This window comes from Neltuma alba, unplaced genomic scaffold (assembly GCF_004799145.2).
Source record: "Neltuma alba isolate B1F8T4 unplaced genomic scaffold, ASM479914v2 tig00010980_pilon, whole genome shotgun sequence".
NCBI lineage: Eukaryota > Viridiplantae > Streptophyta > Magnoliopsida > Fabales > Fabaceae > Neltuma > Neltuma alba.
Window position 1 is genome coordinate 41872 of NW_021635742.1, and position 16798 is coordinate 58669.

Sequence of the window (16798 nt, forward strand, 5' to 3'; positions counted from 1 at the left end):
TATTTCATTCTGATTCTTTGCAAATCCTTTCGCACTATCTTGATTCAGTGAGTTAGGTAGTTGTGATTCGATTGACTGATTCAACCAAATAGGAGTTCTATTTGTTCTCGAATGTTTAGCTCTTCTAATTTTCTGATTGCATTTAAACTCAAGATTTCAGGGAAGTAATAATGGAAAGGTAAAAAAACTCTTGGAAGGATTGCATTTGATTGTGATATTTTCATTGTTTCTAGTCTTAGTTTCATTATCTTCTTATTCATCCAGTTCCTCTGCTAATCACGGTCTAAGAAAAAGAGAAAAAGTTAATCAGATAAACACATCTCATTCAAAGTCTTCTGTCTAAATTGATCATTATCTTCATTGATTTGAATTAGCTAGAGACCAAGAGATCGACACTAGAGTTGCTTCCACTGAACTATATAAACTGAAGAAAAGAACTCTAATCTGTTGATTGCCTATACGACTAGGTGAACTTCTTATGTTCATTGATTCTTTTCACTAATAAATCTGTTTTGCCTAACATGCAGTTTTAATGGCCCAACATACATCCACAGATATCGAAGATTTATTGTCCAGTATATGTACTCATAAACATGGCAGTTTTGAACTCCATGGTTTGCTGATACCTAGAGCAGGTAAAGTCTTTAGTCTGCTCGGACGCAATGGCATTAGAAAGTCTACTGCTCTCAGTGTTCTTGTCGGAACACTTAAACCTAATTTGGGTCGTCCTGTAAGTATCAGTCCTCAAGCATCATTCCTAACTTATGAGATTGAGATTCTTACTCTTATCCCCCCCTTTTTTTTCCAGAACCCACCTAACTGGCAAGAGATCCCAGAGGAATTTCGAAAACCCGGACTTAAAAAATATTTTACTCATCTCCACAATGCTGATTTAAAGGTGATGTATATGTCTGTTCATGTTGCTGTTTAATATGAAGATATCTGGTCTATTTTTATGTAATCTCCTTATTTTGAGGTAATTTTTGGATGGGTTCTCTCCATATTCCACTTGTGCACACAAATGTTAATATTTATATCTGATCTGACTATCTGTTTGGCATTGCACCTCTTTACTCTTATTTTAAAAAAAACTCAGGATTGACTCATATATCAAATCTTAACAGACATTTGCGCAAGCATTTTTCTGCAGTTTGACAAGTACCCCAAGCATTTATCATAATCTCAAATTGAAATTGAAGAGTCAAATTTAGGAGAGAAATCATTAATAGAGAGTTAACCTTGTTTTCTGATCCTCCATGAATATTGTTCTGAACTCTTTTAATCTGTATAGGCCATTTTAAAGCCTCAATATGTTGATCGCCACCTTAAATCCGTACAAGGAACTGTGAGGGAGACACTGGACCAGTACAATGAGAGACATATGGAGCAAGAACTTTGTGATGATCTTGACTTAAAATAGGTTATAGATCGTGAAGTTGGTGTACTTTCAGGTGGGGAGCTCCAAAGGCTTGCCATTGCAATGGCTGCCAACAGGAATGCTGAAATATACTTGTTTGATGAACCATCAAGTTACCTTGATGTAAAACAGAGGCTGAAGGTTGCCAAAGTTATTCGATCTTTGCTAAGGCTAGATAGGTATTTGATACGTTCAACTTTGCTGACCATACTTATAAAAGGAAATATAGAGGAATGCTTAAAAAGGGTAACATACCTTTTGCTGGTTCAGAGATTTGACTTGGTATTCTTACCATTTTAGAGTAAGGGACCACAATCGAGGTGGCTGCAGGCTGTTGCTAGCCGTTACCTTTTCTTTAGGGTATTTTGGAACGCTGAGGGAAGGGAGGAGGTATGGATTGTTTTTGAGTGTTGAGAGAGTTAGGAGGGATCTGGCCTCTCAAAAACTAGGAGTGTATCAGGGGCCATATTTTGAGTTGTATCACTTCTCTTATCATAACAAAGGAGTACATTTTGATTTAATCACAGTTCAGCAATGTTTCTTCAGTCCATTTCTATTTGGTTCGTATCATTTGGTATCAGAGCGGGTTGTTCCTTTTTTCTTTTTAAGATACTTGAAGGGACATGGCAGGCTTGGAGGAAGGCATGCACGAACTGAAGGAAGTCATCGGAGGGTTGAATAGGAAGGTCAAAGGGATTGATGAGAGGTTGACCAGGGAAATAGGGGGAGTCAAAGAGATGATCAAGGAGTTGCAAGATGCAATGGCTCTCATATTAGAGAACCAGAGACAACCAGCAGAATCTCATATGGAAGAATCGCGAGAACCAAGTCGCAGGGAGCACCCTGAAGGTCACGGAGTTACTGGGACAGACTATGGAAGATACCGAAAATTAGAATTACCATTGTTCAACAGAGAGGACCCACTCGGATGGTTTTTCAGGGTAGAAAGATATTTTCGCATCAACTCAGTAGCTGAATTGGAAAGATTGGAAGCGGCAGTAGTATGTTTGGAAGGGAGGGCGCTAAACTGGTACTAGTGGCTGGAAGCACGGGCTCTGATTAGGAGCTGGTCTGAGTTCAAGTGTGAGCTCCTTCGGCAGTTTCATCCTGCACAGATTGGAGATGAGTATGAGATGATATTTGCGATTAAACAAGAAGGTTCAGTGGCATAATTGGTCGAAGAGTTCAAACGACTGTTCGTCCCCCTTCAAGACGCACCGGAAGAATGTTTGGTGGGGGCATTTCGAAATGCACTGAAACCAGAGATCAGGGCCGAGCTGAAGTTGACAACGGTGACATCATTACAGGAGGTAATGATCACCGCGATTTGCATAGAGGAGAAGAACTTAACACTGGACCGAACACGGGAAGGCAGGACACTTAAAATGCAGCGCTCAGCTTACGGGTTCAAACTGGATTCGGCCCAAACACCCCAAACCCGAGTAACCCATGTATTTGAACCCAACCGAACCTATTCGGTCCATTCACCTAGTTCAAGTCATCCCAAGAAGGCCGAAACCTGAGCTTCGGACACAAGAGCAGGGGCATCTTCAACAAACTCTGCAACGACCAAAAATGGCAGGAGATCCTACCGGCTTTTAGACACAGAGATTGCTCGCAGAAGGGAACTCAGTTTGTGCTTCAAATGTGAAGATAAATTCAGCCCTAATCATGTGTGTAGAAACAAGAGCCTGCAAGTTATGGTTCTTGATATGGCAGAGGACGGAGGTACAGAGGAGACAGAAGCAGTTGGGGAGAAAGATGAAGGTCCAGATAGCACGAGGAGCCGCACGGATGGAGTTATCTCTAAATTCCATTATGGGATTGGAGATACACATACTATGAAGGTCCGAGGAAAAATTCAGGACCGAGAAACAGTGTTCCTGATAGATAGCGGTGCAACCATAATTTTGTAGCTAAGGAACTGCAGGTAGTAGAAAAATCCCAACAGATGAATCATCAAATACAGTATCACTATGGGGCAATGGTTACACGTTACGACGCAACCAATGTTGCAGGGAATTGCCATTTCAGATCCAAGGGTATAGTGCTAAACAAACTTTCTACCCTTTCCACTACGGGGAGTTGATGTCGTCTTGGGGATGGAATGGTTAAAGTCATTGGGTGAAGTAAAGGTTAACTGGAGTCAGATGACTTTGATGAAGATTGGTAAGAAGGGGGCACGAATCTGCTTGCAAGGGGACCCAACGCTGACCAGAACCCAAACCACACTCAAGTCACTGGTTAGATCACTACGGAAGAAAGGGGAAGGGTACTTGATTGAATACCGTGGGATGGATGACTATCGAGGAGGAAAATACAGAGGTATGTGACCCTGAAATCAAGAAACTACTGGGTCAGTACCCAGAAGTTTGCAAGGAGCTTGAAGGCTTACCACCACCCCGCTCTCATAATCACGCCATAGTTATTAAGTCTGGGGAGCAACCACCCAACATCAAGCCCTACTGATATCCCCACCTACAGAAGAATGAAATTGAGAATATGGTGAGAGAAATGCTGAGAAGTGGGATTATTCAGCTGAGCAATAGTCCTTATTCCAGTCCGGTTCTGCTAGTAAAAAAGAAAGATGGAAGTTGGAGGTTTAGCGTGGATTATCGAGCTTTGAACAAGATTACAGTTCCGGATAAGTTCCCTATACCTAAGGGTGGAAACAAGCCAGGCCAGGCCAGGCCTTGCTTTTAACAGGCCATGCCTGTTTTGGAGCCTATTGGCCTGAGCCTGGCCTGTGGCCTGTTATAGGCTTATTTTTCAGCCTGAGCCTGGCCTGAAGCCTGTTAAAAGGCCTGTATTTTTAAAAAATTCAAATTATAATTATAATTATTTTTAAAAAGCTAAGATTAAAAAAAAGTACATAATAATTAAATTTTTAGTCTTGTCTTTTATTTAAATTTTAGTATCATAAGTACTATTTTAAATCTTAATTATAATTTATAAGAATATTATTGAAAACTAATTGTAATTATATGTTAAAATTTGGAATAAGACTACGTTATCTCGGTCTCGGTTTAGCATCATATATCGATCTGGAGGAAAAAAAATTTTGTTGTAATGCGGATTAAGGAGCTGCTCCTCCATGCTGTGGCTTATCAATTCCCAGCGTGACACACTAGATACAGCTGCAAAGACATGAATCAAATTTTTGTCTCTGGTTGCCCATATTCTATATCTTGACACAAAAAATTAAAATTAAGACAAATAAATAAAGAGGAAAAAAAATACTAATTTTATAATGAATAAAGAGGGTATCATACTTAAATTAACATAATACGTAAGTTAGTTAATTTATCATTCTTGGAAAAAAATTTTATTCCTATTTTCTTTATACTTTTAAGATTTAAAAATCACATTATTTATTGATATTATTATTTTAAATTATATTTTATCTTCACTTGTCATCTAAACTTCAAAATCTAAGAAAAGATTAAGCTATTAACTATATATTAAAATTAAAAAATAAATTAAAATAGCACATTAACAATAATAGCATTAATTAATTTTTTTCATATATTATAATTATAAATTCCTAACAGGCCCAGGCCGGCCTAACAGGCTTAACAGGCTTTTTAAAAAGCCTAAGCCTAGCCTATTGAACTAAACAGGCCTTCAAACAGGCCTGAGCCTGTCTTTTTTAGGAAACAGGCCAGGCCATAGGCCCCTGACAAGCCGTCTGGCCTGTTTCCACCCCTACCTATACCCGCCATTGACGAGTTGTTGGACGAATTGAAGGGAGCCACAATGTTCTCCAAACTTGACCTGAAATCCGGATATCATCAAATTAGGATCAAAATTGGAGATGAGCATAAGACTGCCTTTCGGACACATGAGGGACACTACGAATTCAAGGTAATGCCCTTTGGGCTCACAAATGCACCATCCACATTTCAGTCATTGATGAACGAGGTATTCCGCCAATACTTACGTAAATTTGTATTAGTATTCTTTGATGATATACTTATTTACAGCAGTGATCTAACCTCTCATTTGGAGCATTTACATACTGTACTAACGTGTTTAAAAGAGAACCAGTTAGTGATGAATCTGAAAAAGTGCAATTTTGCCCAAGCCAAAATTGAGTACCTTGGTCACATTATCTCTAAAGAAGGAGTTCAAGCAGACCTGGCGAAAGTGGAAAGCATGGTAAAATGGCCTAAGCCCAAGAATGTAAAATCTCTTAGGGGTTTCCTAGGGCTGACTAGGTATTATCGTCGATTTGTAAAGAATTATAGCAAAATAGTAAGCCCACTCACTAATTTGCTAAAGAAGGATACTTTCCAATGGTCCCTGGAAGCTGAAGATGCCTTTGAACGTCTCAAGGCAGCAATGACCAGCCTCCCTGTACTTGCTATGCCTGACTTTTCCCAGCCTTTTGAACTGGAAACAGACGCCTTAGGAACAGGAGTAGGAGCAGTACTAATGCAAAGTGGTAGACCAGTGGCATATTTCAGCCAAAAACTCTCTAATCGAGCACAACAAAGCTCGGTATATGAGAGGGAACTTATGGCGATAGTGATGGCAGTCAAGAAGTAGCGACACTACTTGTGGGGACAGAAATTCATCATCAGGACAGACCAAAAGGCTCTGAAATATCTGTTGGAGCAGCGCATAGTGGATGAAAATCAGCAAAAATGGTTTCTAAATTACTAGGCTTCAAGTTTGAGATTGTTTACAAGCCCGGAAGGGAGAACCGGGCTGCAAATGCACTATCAAGGCAAGAAGATCAGATGGAGCTGAGAGGTTTTTCTCTATGGCAGCATGATGGGATTGAAGATTGGGAACAGGAAGTTCTAGCCAACCCCAAACTTAATCACATTGTACAGCAGCTAATTATTAAACCGGATAGTGTGGAAGGCTACAGTTTAGTGAAAGGCTGCTTACATTACAAAGGTAAGCTAGTCTTGTTAAAGAAATCGACCCAAATTCCGATGCTACTTAAGGAGTATCAAGACTCACCAATAAGAGGGCATGCTGGCTACTTGCACACATACAAACGATTGGCAAGTATGGTTTATTGGGAAGGGATGCGTGGTGTGATCCAGAAGTATGTTGCATAATGTGATGTGTGTCAGAGAAACAAACATCAAGCACTGTCACCAGCTGGCCTACTACAGCCCCTACCTATTCCCCATCATATTTGGGAAGATATCAGCATGGATTTCATCACAGGACTTCCCAAATCCAAGAGGTATGACACCATCTAGGTGATTGTTGATCGATTCACTAAATACTCCCATTTCATACCCCTCTCTCACCCCTTTACGGCTAAGGATATAGCTGAAATATTTATAAGGGAGATTGTCAAGTTACATGGTTTTCCAAAGACAATTGTGTCGGATAGGGACCGGATTTTTATTAGCCAATTCTGGAAAGAACTGTTCAAACAGGCCAGTACTCAGTTGGGTTTGAGCTCTTGCTACCATCCGGAGTCGGACAGACAAACAGAAGTCTTAAACAGGGGGCTCAAAACATATTTACGCTGTTTTACCAGCGAAACCCCTACACAATGGGCACGATGGCTTCCTTGGGCTGAATATTGGTATAACACTTCACATCATAGCGCTGCCAACATGACCCCTTTCAAAGCTGTCTATGGAAGAGAACCCCCCACCTTCCTTACACTACAAGGTGAACCATCGGCGATTGAAGAAGTTAATGAGCAGATTCAAGCCCGGAACATGATCATTGCTGCACTTAAGGAGAACCTAACTAAGGCGCAACAAATAATGAAACAAAAAGCTAACAAGCACAGAAGAGACATTCAGTTTCAAGTTGGGGAACAGGTTTGTATCTCATATTTATCTATTTTTTTAAGATAGTACATGTAATAGTTGTCTATATCAAATATTTCATCAAATGATACTTGATTAGTAAAAGTATTTTAAGAAAGACAACACCTATTTATTACAAATAACTAATTTAATTAATTTTCTTAATTTATTCAAGTTAGTCAACTAACTCTTATGTTAAAGATCAAATGTAGTATTATTGATAAAGTTAGACTTCTTATGCATAGAAATTGGCAGGTCCAGGTCCGTTTGGAGAAAGAGGGTCTCTCCCCTTCCCTTTCTCTCTATTTCCATCCACTTTCTACTTCAACCATTAATATTACAATTTAAATTATTCAGATTTCATATTATATAAAATAATTTTAAAAAATATTTTTTATTATTATTTTAAACTATCATGACTAAAATTTAGTACTTTAATTTTATTTATTTTTTAAAAAATTAACATTTTATTCATAATTTTATAAAATATGAAACCTGTTCATATTGTAATTTTATAGTTGAGATAAAAAGTGGAGGGAAATGGAAGGAAAAGGAAGTGGAAACACTCCTCTCATACGTTCATACTATAATAATATGAAGGGAAAATGACAATAAAATACCTTCTGAATTTCAAAATGACAAATAAGGTATCCGAATAAACAAAATGACAAATAAGGCATTAGGTATCAATCTGGAATTTTGATTTTTAGTCTCAAAACATGTTGCAAAACCTATTGACAAAGCAGTAACTCTCACTATGAAAGTTATAAATCCCACTATGTGTTTTGTAAAATTCAGTGTGGAATTGTATTATTTTTTACAGAAAAGTTGCCCAACCCCTTAAAACAAGTTGCAAAACCCATTGACGAAATAGTAAATCTCACTATGAAATTTGTAAATCCTACTATGTGTTTATAAAATTCAGCAAAACTTGCCTAGTCCTTTAAAACAAGTTGCAAAACCCATAGACGAAGTAGTAACTCTCACTATGAAAACTGTAAATCCCACTATGTGTTTTGTAAAATTCAAAATAAAAATCCCATATTGGTACCTGGTGCCTTTTTTGTCATTTTGTTTATTCGGATATCTTATTTATCATTTTGAAATTCAGAAGGTATTTTATTATCATTTTAATGACATTAGCATAGTGGATATGTTACCTAAATTAGTTCATAGACTAGATAATTCCTCCTGCCTCTTTGATCTACGATCACCTTTAAATATAAAGGTGGAAATTGACGAAGGAGGAAGGTTTGTCTTTATTGTAATTCTGTTTTATTTAATGTCGGTTTCCAGTTTTCATGAAAAACATTGGAGGGGGTTGCATAATTAAAATAAAACTGAGGGGTGGTTTGAATATTTTATTCAAAAGAATATGTTTTGGTCATAATATAACATTGTTAATGTTGCTAACCAATATGAGGGGCTCCTTGGACAACAGAGTTACGGGGGTGGCCAAATCTGCAGGATAGCGGGGGAAAGGTTGGGAAAATGACAAATAAAAAGATTGAAAATTGTAATACTTCAAATTAGACACCTAACACTTTAAAATCCTAGAGGAGAAAATTGTGTCTAATCTGGTATTTTATAAATATAGTTAAATGACTAAAATATCTTTATATAAAAAAAATTTATCAATAAGTTATGAACTGACAATGACAAGTGTTGAATAATCAACCATAAGAAATATATTGACAATGATAAGTTTGATAACTTTTTTTTTCTAATGTAACACAAGAGCATTTAAGTTATTTAACTATATTTGTAAAATATTAGATTTGGCATAACTTTATTTTCTATTATTTTCAATTCTTAAATGCCGGAATTAGAAAATAATAAGTTCAATATTCTTTTTCTAAAATTTTCTAAAAAAGGTTAAAAGATGTATGAGAAAATTGGAAATTTAAAACTCTGAAATTTTTAATAATTACCCGGTCCTCATTATCAAAATATCAGTTTTAAATAATTAATTTATGAATAAAAAATAATTAAAATTAGTTAAAATTAATAAAAAGGTTAGAAATGACTAAGCTAGTAAGCATACAAGGCATTGAAACATGATTTCTTCCCACGACAACTGACCCCATCATTCCGTCCAACCATCCCCCTTCTAATTCCACCTCCCAAATTATTTCCTTTGACATCTCTAAATCTTTTCCCGAGGTTGTTTCTCACCAATTTTACAGCGTGGATTATAATACTGTTGCAAGCCTAAAACTGAGACTATTTTCTCGGCTCACAACTTGGATTCCAGTGCTTTAGTCCAAGCAGATGCTACCAACTATGTGAAACGAATGCGAAGGGCGATGCATTGGGAAGTGAGTAGAGTAGTGGGCCTTCCCGAGAGCACCGGCGATCTTCTTGCAGAGAAAAGGGGGTTGATGACGATGGAGATTGTGACCTGGCGCTCACCTAGCGCTACTAATTTATGCATAGGATGTCTTTTACAAATTAGACTAATACGGATTATTTTCTCAAAAAAAAGAAAAGAACAGATAATGAGTAGGTTTTAAGTAGGTCAAAAACTCAGAGACTCAGTTACACTGTGTTCTATATCTGGAAATTGAGTTATAAGTGTATGTCAAAAGTTAAATGATCAAATGATCAAATTTTCCTATAATTAATTAATAGTTAATGGGATGACTTTTAGGTATGTTATCATCTAATTACTATTGTCCCCATGTGACTTCCAAAGTACTAACTCTAATTTTTAATAAAAGTTAGATGACTAATTTATAAATATTAAAAAAAATTAGTTAAGTCTTTTATTTATAATAATTGAGTATCCTTGAAAAAAAAAAGCTCTTATTAATAATGTGTATTAGAATAGAAACTTAACATGTACAATTATCATAAGGACTACTTTGGAGGAAAAAATGAATAAATATGGGAGATAAAGTGAACTGAGATGTTATATATAAATTAAATCTTCAATTTTAAATTTCCACCAAATTACGTCTCTTTCTCCATGTAATCTCATGCATTGTCAGATGACACCCAGCAGCCCTCCCTCCAATTCATTATCAGAAAAATGTCAGCTAAGTCTCACAAAATGAAATTAATAAACTTTAGATCCCAAAAGAATCTGAAAATGCAAAGTAGTGTTTGTGGACTGAAATGAAAATTAAAATGACAATTACGTTATAAAAAATCCTTATGTAAGAAAAGGAGTAAATTCTCTATTTTCAGTTGTTATTTCTAATTATTTATTATAAATTTTCATAGTAAAGTTCTTAATTTTATATTTATTGTGAATTCTTTTTGAGAAATTGTGATTTTTTTTTCAAATGTGGATTGTTAATATAGTATCCTCGGTCCTAATTATAAGACCCAATGACTTTTTATTTGGTCCTAATTATAAGACCCAATCCATTTGTCTCTTATATTTATGCATTTTTTTCCAAGATAATCCTTCTAATAATGATAGTTTTAGCCAATATACTTAATTAGCAAGGATATTTAGGAATGACAACATTATTTATATAAATAACCAACTTAACTTACTTCTTTAATCTCCTCAAATAAGTCAATTGGGTCTTATAATTAGGACCGGAGGAGTATTATTTGTTGTGAATTCTCATATGTTGAGTTGTTAGTTTTCTATTATTTGTTGCGAATTCCATATGTGAACTTGTTAATTTTATATTATTTGATGTGGATCTCCATATGTGGAATTGTTAATTTTCCATTATTTGTTTTAAATTTTTATATTTCTAGTTGTTATTTCTCAATTATTTGTTGTAAATTTTCATATGTGGAGTTATTAATTTTCCATTGTTTGTTATAAATTCTCATATGTGGATTTGTTAGTTTTCTATTATTTGTTATAAATTTTCATATTTTGAGTTGTAATTTTCGAATTATTTATTATAAATTGCCATGTAAAATAAACCCTTAATTGACCCCTTCCCTTCTCATTCAAAATTTGATGGGCAGCATGCCCATTTTAGTTTGAAACCTAATTTTATTTTAAGGTAGGAAGATTGAAAACAAATTTTTGAGGCTCATTAAAAATTAAGTCCATATTGCAGGGACTTCAATGACATGATTTCTTCATTATTCCTCATCTCAGAATCAGATTCTCTCCCCAATTCAATTTTTTATATTATTTAGTAAATATGACAGGTTCATATTCAAATCTATTTCCAGCCTTTTTAGGCAAATAGACCTAGCCTACAAACTCACGACCTATTTAGTTTTTTTTCTTAATTATGTTATTAAATATAATATAATATAATAAAATCAATTTTATAAATTATTTACAAAATTAGGAATTTTGGTTGGGCCCTAAGTTTTTACATCACAATGTTTCTGCACAAGATCAGCACACTTTCATTCATTGGTAATCCAGCTCTACCTCTCTTCACAATTATTTATAATAGGGCATGTTCATATTTAAGCCCATTTCCAGGCCTTTTTAGGCAAACAGACTATGCCTATTTTTATAAAACCTAGTCTACAAGTTCACAGGCTTGGCCTTTTTTTTTTTTTTAATTTGTGTTACTATATATAATATAATATAAATCAATTTTATAAATTATTTGTAAAATTAAAAATTTTAGTTAGACCCTAAATTTTACATCTTAATATTCCTACACAGGATCAACTCCCTTTCATTCACTGGTCATTCACCTTTACCTCTATTGCTCAAGATAGGAACGCTAGCTCACTTCCTCTCCCCTGATTTATGTTATTTACTAAAACATAATAATTGTTCTAAGTTTATTTTAGTGAGGTCTAAATGAAAGATTATAATTCCAATAGGAAGAGTTTGCGACAATTTTTGTGGAAAAAAAAAACCAAAAGAGATAAAATCTAGTTTTACATGACTTGCTTTGTTCGGTTAATTTTAAAAAATATATCTATTTAGTCAATGGATGATTTATTTTTCTTATTCCTACTTGATTTGAAAAATGTTATTACTATGCATTCTTTTCTTTTTCTTGCTAAACTTTTATATTACAAATGAGAATTGATTTTAGATTTTTAAATAGGTTTAAAGAGTCATATATGAACTTATATTTTTCTCATTCCTACTTGATTCAAAAAATTGTCATCACTATGTATTATTTTCTTTTTCTTGCTAAAGTTTTATATTGCAAGAGAGAATTGATTTTGGATTTTTCAATAGGTTTAAAGGGTTATACATAAACTTAGAGGTGCAAACTTTTAAACTTATTTAAAAACCTACATTTTAAGTGGACCTTTAAAAAGGCTTTTGAGCCTCGTCAAGCCTTTTGAAGGCTTAGACTTAAGCTGAAGAAAGCATATATATAAGCTCGGGTTTTAGATATCTCTTACAAGCTCGGACTTATTTAGCTAAGCCTGTCATAACCTATTTTCATCCCTATTCTCCTTTAATCATATAAACAAATCCATGGAAAAGCTCTAAATTGAAATCGGGTGATCATCCAAAAATTACCTAGGATAAACATAATGAAACATGCAAGAAGCAGGCTGGAAACAAGTTAAATCAGGTCAGACTTTAGTTAAATAAGCATGAGCTTAAAACAAAGGCATCAAGTCTGAGTATAGGCTTGAGCCTATATACAAGCTTTTTTTTTTTTTAAGCTCAGGCCTGAGTCTTTAAATAGCCTAGTCAAGTATGAAACCTTTTTAAAGGCCTATTTAAAATGTACGTTTTTATACCTTCAAACATATATATAACCCCTCAAGCCTATTTAAGATATGATGTTATACTATAGACAAGGTTTGATGCTATAAAAATTACATATGATTTAATTATTTAAATAAATTTAATTTAAATTTGCAATAAAATAATAAAATTCTATTAATTATGATATCTTATAAAAAAGTGATTCAATTACATTAATATAAATACAATAACTTGTTTTTTCGTCAGCCATACATTATTTGTTTATAATAATAATAAAAAATTCTAAAAATATATCATGATTAAATTAATAATCTAAGATTTTAACATAATTTCTTTTTCACTAGATGCTCTTGTAAAATAAATTGACTTATTAATATTAAGGACACTATTTAATTGTATTGTTGTTTTTCAATACACAGACTTAATCTAGAAATGCAATCACAAAGCTTTAGATTAATCAAAAGTAAAACACGATATTGTGAGTTCTTAAACAACAAGTTATGGACATGCTAATCACCAATATATATAGCTATGAAGTACACTTTTGATACAACATTAAAATTTTCACCATAAGTCCATATTCTTCAAATTGAAAGTTTACAAAGATACATTTCATGTCAAGAGAAGAATTGATGAAAATACGCGTAGGCTCATTCCAAAATTTTAAAGAAGTAGCAATAGGCTATATGAATGAGAAGAATTTCATGGAAACAAGTTCTTCTAAGTGCCTTTTTAACGAATTTTCATATAATATAACCTAAATCAATTTATATTATTATAAAAACTTGATGTCTACCGTTACAAAGTTGAAAAACAATCAAAGAGGCACCAGTGAGTTCATTTTTATTATAAATCTTCCTTTCTTAATCTTGATAGTTTCATCCTAACAAAAAAAATTTAATTTAGAAGTGAAACATGTTAACTACAAAATGGACATGTTAATTTTTAAAATTATTCTGTGAAACAATTAACTTATTCAAAAACTTATTACAAGTATGTTATAGAGACAAAAAATTGTTAATTTAGAATTAAAACATGTTAACTATGAAATATATTGGAATATTTTAATTTTTAAGATTGCATTGTGATCAAATTTTATTCAAAAATTTATCACAAGTGTATTATAAAAACAAAAAATTGTGAATTTAAAATTGAAATGTGTTAGCTATGAAATGGAAAAATTTTAAATTTTATTCAAAAACTTATTACAATTGTGTTTTGAAAATATAAAATTGTTAATTTAAAACTAAAACTTATTTACTGCGTAATTGTACTTATTATTTTTTAAAGTTGTATTGTGATTAAATTTTATTCAATACTTTCACAAGTGTGTCATGGAGATAAAAATTTATTAATTTAAAATTAAAACAGTCAACTATAAACTAAGAGAGGTCTCAGTCCAAAAAAAAAAAAAACTAAGAGAGGTCAAACAAATTCGGGAGGGACGCTGAACAGGATTGGCAAAGAAGGATGTTCATTTTTTTCCCCAAAAAAAAAAAAATAAAGGGAAACGATGCCGTTTCAATTAAATAGAGGTGCAACAGAGGGGATGTGCAGTGGAAAGAGAGGTCCCGCGCCGAATTTGTTTATGTTGAATTGTGCAACGGCGGTGAATAATTCCCTTCAATTACGCATTCAAATAAATAAAATGAGATTATAACCGAGTATTCAGATCTTAAACAATGTTTGAAAATATTAAATATATAGCTAAAGCAAAATAAGTGGGAAATCAATAGCATCTTATTTAATGAGTAATATAGGCCCCCCCGGGCTGTATACGGGATGTGAAAAAAAATTATAATTTAAATTAGAAATAATTAAAATGTATGGAAATATGAAATGATTTCAATTCAAAATTTTCTAATTTTATATAAAATACGTGCGATGCAAGATTAAATTAGTGAAATATGCACATGTTCAAATTTTATCAAATAAAACTGTTGCATGTAAACAATGTATTTGTCACTCATTCAAAAAGATTTAAAAAAAAAAAGCCTTTTTCTAAACAATTGACCATCTTATTTGCAGCTCACAGTGACATGAACATATAATCGTGGAGTTACCAAATTTTTAATACAAGTAGGGCTTGTATTTGTGTATTTCCAAATTTTAATAAATTATATTATTTATAGGACAAATTCCAATTAAATCTAGTTGAAATAGCAAAATTCAAATTCATTCCTATACTTTTGCTCAAAAAAAAATTCATACCTATACTTTTTAACAAATTTCTAAGTATGCCAAGAAGTTTTATTGGAGATTTCTGAATATTTTTAAAAGACCAAATGCCATTTATAGTTAAAAAAATATATTAGATAGATATGGGCTTTGATTATTTGTTTTTGTTTTGTTATTTTTATAAAATAAATAAATATTATTATTTATCTATACACACTTAATATTATATAAAATATATGATTTTTAAAAATTGTACTGTTTACATGCATATAAACTTATACACAAAATCAACCGCAGTTGAATCTAGTAAAAGAGATTAGTTCCTCATAACATGACGAACCAATATTTAAAATTTTATTAGATGTGTCAATATTTAATACTCGATATTGTCTCGAATAGGATTACTTTCAGTGAGAGGACACTTATTTGTAGCAAAAAAAATGTTATTCACACGGACACTAGGTAAAAAAAAAAAAAAAAAACTCATTCACACTGACACTAAGTAAAAACTCATTCACAGACACTAACTCTTTATATCTATTATATTGTTAAGTTCTTCAATCATATATGATCATGCATCCTATTATTGAAATGTTAGCATTTAATTATAAATCAATATGAAATAAAAAGAATAACATGGTCATACATAACTGAAAAACTTAACATATAAAATACAACTGACTTGATATAAGTTTTTTTTCCCCCCTACTATGCGTACCGAGTGAGCTTCGTCACAATGCATAATCAAGTCTCTAGGAATTTTAGTTGATACGGATTAAAAAATTATGAACATATATTTATTTTTAGTTTTGATATGTTATTTGATTGATTTAGCGCAAAAAAAAATTGTATTTGATTATTTTATTTGATTTTTTTTCAAAACATTTTGAAAAATTATCATATTTGACTTTAGAAAAATATTTTGAAGTTACAAATATTTTCGCAACGATGATCAGTTTATATTCACGAAAAAAATTGTTCCACCATATCTTATATAATACAATTTGATTTAGTTGATCAAAATCAAAATTAAGCTTAAATTTTTCTTTAATTTTCTTTTTTAACTGTAAAGGGATATTTTCATCCATTAATAATACCAAGAAATTCATAATAAGACCTATTGACTTAATTAGGAATTTGTTAAAAGTACATATTTAAAGTTAAATTTTGCTATTTCAACGGATTAAAAAATTATGAACATATATTTATTTTTAGTTTTGATATGTTATTTGATTGATTTAGCGCAAAAAAAAATTGTATTTGATTATTTTATTTGATTTTTTTTCAAAACATTTTGAAAAATTATCATATTTGACTTTAGAAAAATATTTTGAAGTTACAAATATTTTCGCAACGATGATCAGTTTATATTCACGAAAAAAATTGTTCCACCATATCTTATATAATACAATTTGATTTAGTTGATCAAAATCAAAATTAAGCTTAAATTTTTCTTTAATTTTCTTTTTTAACTGTAAAGGGATATTTTCATCCATTAATAATACCAAGAAATTCATAATAAGACCTATTGACTTAATTAGGAATTTGTTAAAAGTACATATTTAAAGTTAAATTTTGCTATTTCAACTTTATTTAATTGAGATTTTTCCTTATCATATCTTGATTTGCTATTGATTTTATTCGTATATTAATAATAAATAAAAAATATATTATGCAAAATCTTATGCAAAATATATTAGTAAATATATTAAATCTAATTGAAACATCAAAATTGAAATTCAAACCTATATTTTCAACAAATCCTTAATTAGACCAAAAGAACTAATTAGGAATTTAAAC

General features: G+C 32.3%; 1 protein-coding gene across 1 annotated transcript; it reads left to right on the forward strand.

Moving 5' to 3' along the window:
• The first annotated feature begins 532 nt into the window (after positions 1-532).
• On the forward strand, positions 533-1831 carry LOC114760455 (ABC transporter E family member 2-like). The gene is made up of 5 exons (XM_028949709.1): positions 533-730; positions 809-898; positions 1292-1333; positions 1421-1567; positions 1718-1831. The coding sequence occupies exons 1-5, from the start codon at positions 533-535 to the stop codon at positions 1829-1831; spliced, it is 591 nt and encodes a 196-aa protein (XP_028805542.1).
• Positions 1832-16798: the final 14967 nt, after the last annotated feature.